The sequence below is a fragment of the Calidris pugnax genome, unplaced genomic scaffold (genome assembly GCF_001431845.1).
Source record: "Calidris pugnax isolate Ruff unplaced genomic scaffold, ASM143184v1 scaffold24, whole genome shotgun sequence".
NCBI lineage: Eukaryota > Metazoa > Chordata > Aves > Charadriiformes > Scolopacidae > Calidris > Calidris pugnax.
In genome coordinates this window covers 22,861,129-22,873,352 of record NW_015090922.1, presented here as the reverse complement: position 1 = coordinate 22,873,352, position 12,224 = coordinate 22,861,129, and the positions used below count along the sequence as shown (strand labels likewise).

General features: G+C 34.5%; 1 protein-coding gene across 1 annotated transcript in view; it reads left to right on the top strand.

The window, feature by feature from the left end:
* The window catches only part of FMN2 (formin 2), a 159,618-nt gene that overhangs the window by 66,038 nt on the left and 81,356 nt on the right, over positions 1–12,224 (top strand). The window contains exon 7 of the mRNA XM_014951225.1: positions 3,057–3,144. Coding sequence (XP_014806711.1) covers positions 3,057–3,144 — 88 coding nt within the window. The remainder of the gene's footprint in view (positions 1–3,056; positions 3,145–12,224) is intronic.

Genomic DNA, 12,224 nt, shown 5'->3' with positions numbered 1-12,224 from the left:
CACCCTAAGAAATCACGGTTTAACCTGCAGTGTACCCACGTAGTCAACTTCCTTGGGTCTTTTTTTCTCAAGTGTTGGTCCCCTTGCTGTATTTGTGGACCTGAATTCAGTACTTCTGTGAGCTTCAAATTGCTAATGGGTGCTAGAAACAGCAATTTCACAATTTGAAGGGAATGTAGTAGTATATGGGTGCTGACACCACTAAAAGTAGGAGAATCCCAAGAACAGACTCCAGCTTATCTTTGCTCTGTGAGCCTCCAAGAGAGAGCAGTGTAGTTTTCTTCTGTTGGAAAGGTCAAGTTGTAAACCCTTCCTTGGCCTAGCTACGTTAGCAGCTGAATGCAGTAGTAACATTGTTTTGGGGAAGATAATTTAACAAAGCTATTTTACTCTCTGTTTTCTTCTTTTGTTTTGTCTTACTCTTTGCCAACATCTTTGCCAACATAGTAGCCCGCATCAGTTCCATTTCTACTTCATTTTTCCAGAATATGAGTGACAAGAAAGGTACACATTTACTCCAGATGAGCTCCTGTCACTTCGTGTGCCTATTGTTATTTCTTTATACAACTTTTGGAATGGGTTTACATTCATTCTTAATTCACTTTTTTTTTTTTTGCTCAGCTTTGGGATAGTTTTCTTGTTCAAAATAAGACAACAAAAGACTCCCTCCATATGTTGATGACAGCAGAAAGCCTAAGTTGTTCTATTATTGTGAGATGTTTCAGACTTGAGCAAAAGCAATAATGGTGGAGGCTGGAATCAACAGTTTCCCCAAAATCTTCCGTACCAAATTAAGTCTTGTCAGCATTGTTGGAGTGAACAGCTTTAAGTTTTTGAACTTTGTTATGTAACATACTGCATTGTTTCTTTGTGTTGCTCTGCCTTTTCTGGAAATATGGGGTGGTAGCAACACCAGTTAAAGAGTTTCTACTCTTTTATCTTGTAACTGGTTTGTTTTTTCTTTTTGTTTTTCTTCTGATAGAATGCAAGATACTTGTTTGGTTGCTACTAGAGATGTACATTGCAATGTAGTTGTTAGAAAGGCTTGATCCATGCCTTACTACCCATGATCTATTTTATTTTGTAAACCTTTTGTAGCTGCAAAGAAATAAATAGATAGTTTCTTTTTGCAACAAGAAAATTTCATATTATTTGTCCCAGGTTCAGGCTTAAATGACATTTATATTCAATTTAAAAACCACTTAGAGTTATTATAACCTATTAGAAGGAGGGTGTAGGGTATCCTAATTATGTTTTTCTGAATTATGTTGTTTTCCCTTTTGAATTCAGAAAATCTAACCATCGCATTCTATTTCAATCCATTTGACTTCAGTTTTAAATTGTTAATAATATATTACATGGACTAGACAATTGCATAGGAATTTCTTGCTAATTTCTGTTGGATGACGTCAATAGCTATGCCTTGAATTTAGTTCCTTAACCTTGTGAATAATAGTTATGACATACTTGGATTTTAATGTTAAACTTTTTCAGTTCATTAGCAGGATGCTGTATTTTCACTTCACTGTAGCTAGTTAGGAATCTATGAGGAAAGGAGGATGAAATACCTTGTTAACTGATGGTTATGAAGGTTTAAGGGAGGAAAAAAAAAACCCACAAAAAAACAATCGGGCAGCCAACCTATACTGCAAGCACCGTGAGTTTCTCAAGTTTCCTTTCCTAAGCAGTCCTAGTGCCAGAGTTCTGAGTCAGGCTTTTACTTCTCTTCAGCTACTCCTCAAACATCAACCTACAAACCTGTGTCTGAAAACTTAATTGAATCAAAGTTTGCCACAGGGCAAACATCTTGTGGGTACCTTTATGTTTTTTTTTAAGACATGGATTGGTTCATGACGTTCTTTACTCTGCATGAATTAATTCTACTTTTTCTAATGTCATCTATATAAATTAATTTGTAAATAATTTTGCCAGTGGGACTGTGAATGATACAGCAGCTTGGTGCTGAGAACTGTGTTAGTAAAAAAATTTGTATATACTTCCTGACTGCGATGTAAAAAGAACTTGAACTTACAGTTCTAATTATCTGGCTTTTCTTTTTTCTTCCAAGTGATTTACGAAGGTTTTCTTCTGTGTGTTTAGTACAGTGTAAAACTCAGCAACCTGACTACATTAAATATTAACATCTTTCATCTACGTAATGGTTGTAGCCCTGCATTGAAAAATACTTCATCTAGAATCGCATCATTTACAGATAAGGGTCCTTTCCTGGTGTTACTTGCTTCTCATACCAATGATATAAAACTTACAGTAAGTTGAATTCAAACAGCTTAGAGCCCTGTGGAAGACAGTCTGTGAATTACTTCTTTTTTTTTTATGCTTGCAAAGCAAATATGTATGACAGTGTATTTTAATGGCTAATTTTAACCCCCGAAAGCAAGATGTTTTCATGGCTTGATTTTATTGGTTTGGGTTTATTTTAAAAACAAAAAAGCTTTGAGACCTTTTATATTCCCTAAAAGTGATCAAAGAAAATCCCAATATGTACGTGGTTATTTTGCTTTTTAAATAAAATTCATATTGGTGCCTACTACGTCAAACGTTCAAATAAAATACAAATTCTCACAGTTTTAGCTTACATCAAAGATGGAAATCATTGTGTGGTTTTGGAAACCAAAGCAATTCCAAGATAGACGCAGTTGGAATTTTTTTTATGTGACAGCTTGTTTCATACACTTAGTAACATCAGTGTGAATTTGGGAGTGTGCGTCTTAGTGAAAGAGGAAGTCTAGAAGAACTTTATAGTATTTTAGGATTCTTTTAGGAATCTTTTAGGATTAAGATTCAACTAGGTGACATTGTTACACTTGTGATGAATTTATGTAGCAGAAGCAGACTAAGAATATAATAAAATTACTTATTAATATAATAAAAATAATAAAGTAAAATAAGAATATAATAAAATAAAATCATCGTCATCATTTTTAGATGAGCACATAGACTACAAGGTACTATTTCTTGAATTTGTCATTAGTAATGCAAAGTGTCTAGTGCATTTTCATGCAGATTAATACTAATAGTTGGGTTTCTTTTTGCAGGTTGTCAAGCTGTTAAGTAACAAAAGATCTCAAGCTGTTGGAATATTAATGTCTAGCCTTCATTTAGACATGAGGGACATTCAGCATGGTAAGTGAAATAAGTATTGTTGATTCAAGCTTGGATCACTTCATTAGTAAGCTGGAAATGCTATTTTTTTCTATCTTTTGATGTGTAAAATAAATTAGTAAGAGGTGTTTTCTAACTTTCTAGTTTTCTGATAATAAATTGTTCTGGCATTTTTTTTCCCCTTTCTAGTAACATATTTCCTTGTCCTGTAAGGAAAATAAAACTGTTTGTTTGCAGAATTGCTGTCAGATACCAGAGTTGTATAAAGTATGGACACTTTGACTTTTTTGACTGGTATTTCGGAGGATGAAAGTGTGAAGTGTTGTTTATTTTAAGCCAGATAGCATCAGGACATATCCAGAAAAGTGAATTATAGCATTTAATTGATTTGCTATATAAAATATTTCCTATATTTAGGTTAGCACAAACTGTGCAGTTCTTTTCAGAGACTGTAATACTTTTCACATTTATGCTAAGAGACAGTAGTGCAAGAAGATGAAAAGTGGAATTGCATTTATATTCGGAGCATCCCGTATGTTTCACAAAGGCTTTGGATAGATTTGAAGCAGATTGAGTTATCCTGTGAAGTGCCAACCTATCTATTAAATAAATGTGGTTTCAAGTATAACACAGACTTCATAAATCACGAAAACATCTTGTGAACTTTCTAGGCTACCTATTTACAGCCATGCATTCAGTTTACTATGATTTGCTTATTTTGTGAAATTATTCATAAATGGAACAAATTTCAGAGCACTCTGTCAGCTAGTGAGTAATTCTTAATCACAGTTTTAAGATTTTATTAAATTGTTTTGATGGTTACTAGACTTCCTCAAGCTGAAGCATTTAAGATGGTAGTCATAGAGCAAGGCGCCAGTACTGGCGCCAAGAAGTACTTGGTATTTCCAAAGCTGGCAGATGTAGTTCAGTTAAGTCATAGAGCAAAATCTGAAAACAATGATATGGTCCTTTCCTTCAGTCAAATATTCAACTTGGTTTCAGTTAATAATGAGAACCTTATGAACAAAGGAGTCCGCCTAACATCTGTGTCTGTGGTAAAGCCAACACAAGTTCATTGAAAATTTGCTTGCTTAACATGCAACACTAACAATAACATGGCATGAATGTCAGTAGTTGAAGGGGTCAAACAATATTATGCTTAACCTTTATCCTATTACAATATTAAGTACACATGATTGTCTAAGAGCTGTGTGCAGATTTTGTATATTCCTCTTTCAATAGTTGTTTTCTAAAACAAAAAGTCTTTGCAAAAGGGAATTTAGTACTGTTCTTATTCCCTTGCTGTGCAGAAGTGATTGAAGAAACATGAGAGAGTGTCTAAGAGCTGTGTGCAGATTTTGTATATCCCTCTTTTTGTCTAATGGGGGCAATTGTGGAAATGGTTGGAAGATCCTGGTGTTGAAAATGTTTTGGTTTTTAAGAACATAAAATAGATGTGGAGAAAAAGGGGTGAGGAGCAGGAAAGAAATTTGCATGGTGGGGGCAAGAGGAGACATCTCACCAAGAAGTATTTCTGGCATCAGCCACTCCATGCAGAGTTCTGTGAGTGATCTAACCACAAAGTCAGTGGAGAAATTATAACATTACAAGCCCAGGTATTTATCTTCACCTTTCTGTATGCACCTTTTTTACTTGCTTGTTAAAATGTAAGGGTTTTAGATGTTTTTGAGTTTTATAGATTACTGGTTTTTCTCCTGCAGTTTGAATATACTAGTGAGAAGGTACTACCAAAACCTAAAACAATGTTAAAAAATGCCTGCATTAGCAAAATAGTTGAGGTATTTGCATCTTTATACATTAAGATTTAAGATGTTGACAATAACTACAGCAAAAAATGTGATCAATTGCCTTTGTCCCCAGCCCAGAATTTTAGCGGTGGTCTTGAATTTTTGCCATGTTTAATGGGCAGGAACATGTACATATACCCATATCTCAGTACAACACAAGCAAAGGTTTTTTCATAAATTTGAAAGGCACCGAAATGAAACTTTTTTTTTTCCCCCCACTGACAATTTGTGGTACTAGGTAACTTTCTTTATAGACTTTCTTGTAAATGTTCCTTAGATGACATATAAAACACATCTATCTGTGGGATGCAGTGTTCATGTAAATTGCAGAAGAATTGTAACTTTTTTTATTTATCTTTTTTTTTTCTTACTGGCCATAGAAAAGCACCCAAAGAGAGAGAAACTTTCAAAGCAGTGTGGTATCCAGTCTATTTCTTTGTTTGCATGCTATTGTGTTTTATTTTTCTAATGGTTTAGACAAATTTTGAAGTGTTACAGGAATAGAAAGGAAAACAATTGCACTGGGTATTAATTCACCAAAGAAATTTAGGATTTCAAGTTTTAATTCATATTGTGTTTAACGGAACAGCTTAAAATAACTTGAAACCTGGGAAACTTGTATTTAACGTCTTGCAATTTATTTATTTTTTTGGTTGGGGTTTTTTGGTGTACTTTTGTTTGCTTTTTAAGATACAAACCAATGCTGGAATACTGTCTGAAAGAAATCCTTGATGAAAGATTGTTTTGGAAACTTGAAAATTTGAATTGTTCAATTATTTTCTCAAATAATCTCGAGTCCCTAGTTACTTTTCATGCATGTGTGATCAAATAACACTTAATGGAACATCTCAGAATATTTTAATATATACTAAATGGCTTTCTTTGATGATGATAATCCTTGGTAAGTATCTACTTGTAGAATTGCATTTATCTGCTCCCAGCTTTGAAATAAGTTTACCAAGACAAATTGCCAAACCCTCCTTCCTTTAAAAAGATTTTTATAGTGGGGAAGGATTGGTTGTAATAGGCAGAGCACATTGGTACTGAAGTCTAGTATGTCTTTCTAGTAGTGCTTTAAAGGAGGGTAGGTTGATTTTTGTTGTTCTTATGGGTTGGTTTTTGGTTTTGTTTTTGTTTGTTTTTTTTAGTAAATTCTAATTGCTAACAGAACTCCCAGCTTTTTATGGAGTCTAGGCTAGAACTTTAAGAAACTTCAGCCTCTTGATTTGCAGTGCCATTTCTCTATGTTATTAGTACAAAAATGAGTCCTCATCTCATGGTTTTACACAAAGTTTTACTGATGCCTGCTTTTTTACAACCCTCTATCAACTATGCAAAATACTTTATCCAGGCATTTTGCTTGCTTCTTTATTTTCACTGTACCGCAAATACCCTATGTCCAGTATTATGTTCCCACTGGAAATATAGCTGTGTTTGGCTGCACAATACAGAAAAGGCTTGAGAAATGCCAAACAAGCACTTCTTACGTATTTTTCCTTTATAGCTGAGATTTTTTTCCTCGAGAAAAGATTTTTGTTTTAACATTAGTCTTTTGGGTTTCTTTCTTAACATTTCAGAGATGCAATGTGTACTTAAATTACAGATCCAACAAGATTCCAGTTAGCTGCATATGATAATCTATGATGAATACCCTATACGTTAATATATAATTGCATGTTAAGCCTGTGTCTCTGTTTAGGGACCATGTCTCTTAAATAAGATATCTCTCTTTAATAAAGTTGTCTGTCATCACATGAAATGTAACAACTGTTTGAAATTGTAACTATGTTGGAGAGAATATGGTTGTCAGTGCCTTCCCCAATCCCCTTCCTCATAAAGATGCAGTCTATTGTCTGCTGTGTTCCAGCTTTTACAGCTGCTAACAACTGCAGTAAGAATAGCAAAAAAATCTGTGTGTATGAAAAAATAGAAAGAAAAAACTAAATTGAAGACATAAGGCAGAAGAAAAGCAAATTTTCTATTTCATGCAGTTAAATATTACGTTTATTACTCAGATTTAGATCTAGTATTTATTTCCAAAATGGAAAATAATATTTTGTTCACCAAAATCATCTTAATCTGAGCGAGTCTCGTAAATGATGATGTTGAAAATAAATGTTGAAAATGTAAATCTTGAAAATAGAAGACAAAAAAAAAGCATGTGCATTTCTCTGTCTTCTGAAGTTGTCTGTAATCTTATCCAATTCAGTAAGTTTCTTTTAGCAAGTTTTATCATTTCAGGCACTGTTACTTCTGGCACGGCTGCAATACTCCTATATTTCTGTAAGGTTTTGCATAGCACCTCGTGATTGTCCTGGCTCTGTTGGAAGTAGTTTGGAGATTTCTGCTTCTGAATTTTGGACTACGTTTCTCATGTCCTCATTTAATGAGTCATTCACACACACATCCCTTTCTGAGACACTGGTAACATACAGAATTTGGTAGATCTACCTGTCCTATTCACATAATTGGAAAAAAAAAACCCAACAAACCAAACCAAAACACCAACATATGAAAGGCCAAGGATCTTTTTATTACAGCTCTCAACTCATTGTTGGTCAGTGACACTGTGTCTTACACTGCATTATTTAAATGTTCTGTGCAGGAATTTTTCACAAATTGAATTATCACATAGTCTCAGTGGTCACAGTCTAAGAGTTTCTCTAAATGGACAGCAGTCAGAAAAGAATGACTCAACATCTGGAGAATAAGACTCATTATTAGTTTATCTTATGGGAGGTCCAGAGATGATCTAAGCACAATGCATGTGTATAGCATAATCATTTGAAACTCCCAATACTGAAATATTTGTCAAGAATGGATACGTTCCCCAAAGATGTTTTACTATTTAAACAAGTTATGGGGACAAAACAATACATGATTGGATCAAGTTCTTTGGACGTTTACTGGAAAGTAAACCAGCTGCCCAAATTTGCTATTTCTGTCCATGTAGGTTATGAAAAAAACCCTGGATGTAAGAAGATATATAGAACATTTTTTTTTCTGCCAGGTGGCAAGTCTGTATTTCTTTATTAAAGAAATGATCCATAAAGTGATTGTGCAGTCAGTGCAGGTTACTTGCAAAGTTTGAAACTTTACCTGCTAGTTCTGCTTTATTAATTGAGAACTGAAATTCTTTGAACATATTTTATTAATCAAGTATTGTGGATTTAGACACCTAAAAAGTTAAAATATTATTGTTTAAGCTTCCCTTCTTGATAGCCTTTCCAACAGGTGTTCAGATTCTTCTGAGACACCACCAAGTAAAGATTTGTTGATTTAGAATTTGTCCTGTGAACTAACGCTTCCTCAAAACTTCACACCGTAATCCTCAGTCTCGTTCCTCTATTTCTTCTTAGCTTTGTACTACTGTATTTATTACAGTATGCCTGCTGTTAGATTGCAAGCTTACACATTTTATTTGCTTATAATCACTTTACAACCTCCTATTGTGAAATTATTGGGAAGGAAAACAATGGAATATATAAAATTACTTTTATAAAATACAGACTAGGCTTAAATTAGGGTGCCACACATATGTATTGCTGCAAATGTTTCTATTGCTTTGATGCTGTTAGTAAGTCCACAGTGTTCTGTATTGAGAAGCTGAAAGCGATACTGGAGCCCTTACCTGGCCACCCTGGCCAGAGACAGCTCGTGAGAAAGGACAACAGAGGTCCTGGAGACAGGTGGGGTTTCAAATGCATGTGGCGTATACCCGTGATCTGTTGTTGAAGGTCCTGAAAGCCAGGCCTGACTGTTGAAAGGACCCCTTGAGTCTTCTTTCTGTCCTCTGAACTTTTCTGAAGCTTAGTTCACAGTCACTAGAGGCCAATAAAGCAATAGCAGCAGTTGTTAAGGAAAAAATACAACCTCGGTTATCATTTTCTTTAAGTATGCATGCAGCATGTCAAGATAATGAAGGACAGAAATATTCATATCACCAAGAAAGGAACTGAATGTTTTATGTGCCACATTCTCTTGGAATTTACACTAAAAAATGAATGTACAGAATTAAACCAGTTTTCTATAATGCAGAATACGTTTTGAAAAAGTTTTTTTTAAATAAGGAAAATCATATTGAGTGTTTTCACAATATTTGAATCAGCAGAGACTAATTACTGCCACATTGGATAGTTTGGATAATTAAAGATTTTTTTTGTTGTTAAGAACATACGAATGTAATTTAATAGAGAAGTTTTGTAAGAAACTGTAGTTGCATTGTTTCTCTGTTTCAGTTGAAACAGTTTATTTTTTTTTTTGGAAGTCTGATTAACTTTGAAAGTTTGAGAGAAAAGTTTCAGGAAAGTTCTGTTCTCCCAAAAGAGAAAAAAACAGTACTGCTATTTCCCATTTGTGTACCGTGTAGTCACTCATAAGAGGGATGATTACAAAATTCTAAGCATAAAAGCAACAAAAATGTATGCCATTAGCATTAGTACTGCGTAAAAATGGAGGGAGCCCTAGTCTCCTTTCCTTAGCAGAAGTATTTTACAGTGGTCATGCTTTTATATGTTTCTGAACTACATAGAGATTTTATCATTATGAAAATTGAGAAGGGCTGATTAATTGTCTAAGACTTTTCAGTAATGAAGTCACACATTTTTTCGTTAAGTTGAAAGGTTTAGAGAAAAAAAGGATGTTTACCACAACAATCCATTTATGATTTGTTCATGTGTGTGTTAGATCTGAATATGTTTGTACACAGAAAAAAAAAGTACAAAAAAATTAACGTCACTTACACGTATATAGCTGTTAAAATTTAAATGTAAGGTAGTTAAAATGAGGATTTAGTAAAACTTGCAAGACGAATCCCTTTTTTCTTTTTTTTTTTTTATGTTCAGTGTACCTTTTATTTACTGTATTTTTCTTATTATTCCCCTTTTAGGAAGCAATTAAAAGTATATGATACATTTGATCAAATGGAGATTTATGTCTTAGTACCTGATCTCCTGTGTGGCTAACAAGGAAAAAAAAATAATAGAAAAATGAGTGACACTGACAGCTCATTATGTAATTTTTTAGCTCTCTATTTTATCTTTTTGTAGTAGTCATCTTTCTCCCAATTGAAAAGCTTGTTTGGAATGACTTTCATACGTGTTTGTTCTTTTGAGTTTTTCTTGTCACCAGTCTACAACCCACAGTTCTCTTTTTTTTCTCTTTGGAAATGAGGTGACTAGCTCTTTATGCTATTTTCAAGATTTATGTGTGCCATATGCCATGGTATCCTATCATCTCCTATTTCAGGCTCCATTTTTTTCTGTATTGTTACTGATATCCTGTCTGCCCTTTAACTGTACCTAATTATTTAGTTTATGTTTTCAGAGAACTATGAAAAAAATCTGAGTGTCTTTTTTGGGGCAGTAGTTGCTAATTTTGTATCCAACACAGTGTTTTTACAGCTTGAGTTAATTCTTTTTTTTCCCCTGATCTACTTTGCGTGTATTGACACTGAATATTTAAGAGATCCTTTTGTATATGTTCATGGTCAACTTTAGAGTGGCTAGCTTTTGTCATCTGCCATCGTCACCACCTCATGTTTGTTAGCACAGGAACCTGCAAAGATCCAAGTAAGGCTCCACAGCTACAACTCCATACTTTGAAAACCGATCATTTATTTTTCGAATTGAGTTCCTTTTTTTTTTTTTTTAGCAGATTTTATTTTTAATAAGAGTAGACCTTTCCTCTTATCTCAGAACAGCATGATTTTTTTCTGAAGCCTTAGGTAAAGATTGAGAGGAAACTTTTGCAAATCCAGTATCAGTCTGATCACTCTTACCTGTGCCTTTCTTGACTCCACTAAAGCAGTACTATTTAATTTGATACTCGTGAGTGTCTACTACAAAATGACAGGCTACCTCTCTTTCTCATTATGTTGGTTTATCTATACGTTCTTTAAGACCTGTTACTCCATATAGTACATAGATATTTTCCAGGCACAGAAGTCAGACTGACCGGTTTGTAGTTTTCAGCATCATCTCAGGAATCCTTTTAAAATTCGCATTAGTATGTTCTGAAACTTGTCTCGGTTTGAGACGGCGCCCAAAATGTATCACTCGAGAAGCACAGAACTTGTCTGAGAACCTTTCTGACCTTTTCTGTGGTTGTGAGTCCTAACACAAACACTCTGTTCAACTTTTTCTGATTATCTTTCGTTTGTGCTCTTTTCACAGTCAGATTATCGGTATGTCCAACTGTTTCCTGTCAGGCTTCATACATCTGATGTGTGAGAAAGCATTTTTATTACTAGCTTTATGTATTTGACAAGTTGGGTTTAGGCCTTTTTGTTCTTGTCCAATTTCTTGGTGCTTACAAGACTCTTGGAGCTTACAAGACTCTTTGCTTTTTCATTTTCTTTGGCTGATTTCCATTTTTTGAAGAGTATCTTTTATTTACAGGTGTCCTCTGTGCTCTTCTGTTTAATCATGTATGTAGGTTTGAGAAGTAGGAATATTGGGGATATGAAAAGTCCGGTGGGAAAACAGGGTTGATAGTTTTTGGTTGTTTTTTTTTTTTCTGAACCTTTAATATGTAGTGCCTGTAAGCTTCCTTCTGACCTCCAAGCTTTCTTTTAGCTCTCTTTCTGATTTTAATGTCATTTCTCCTTGTAAAGGCTAATTTTATGGTGTTATTAAAAAAAATAATCTTTTTTTCCCCCTGTCCTATAAAGAAATTTAAGACTGTTACCGTGTCTTCAACTGTTTTGTACGCTTTGCAGAAGCAAATCAAGGGTTGCTTCTCCTCTTTGGGTATTTCTGCCTAGTTGCTTTGAGTAATAATTGTAATATCCTAAAATTTAGATGTGAAAATATACTTAACAGATTAAACCATCTGCTATTACGTTTTCTATGTTGCCTATTATCTTACAGCTTTTGCATTTAGAAGTCATTATTAACATGCTGGATGGGTGATCTGTAATAGGGTAAAAAACTGTTTTTTTTTTTTCTATTTAGCCATGAACTCCCTCTGTTACAATTGATTGCTTTATCTTAACTGACTCATGCTTCCTTTGGTATTCCTTGCCACTCTTCTGCGGTAACCGATTATGGTACTATATACAGGCTTATATTATTAGTGTCGCACTGGTTATTGCCCTTCTGTTATGATTTAATGGAACAGCCATTAAATCCACCAGTAAATATACATTTGCCCATGGCGAATGTTAGATATACCTGGAGATTATATGGAGACGCATCATATAGGCAGCCCGCACTTTGTCTGTTGGGCTCCGTACCCGGAGGTTTATCCCCCCGCCGCTCTCCCCTCCACCCCGCGGGGTGCGGGGCCGCCCCG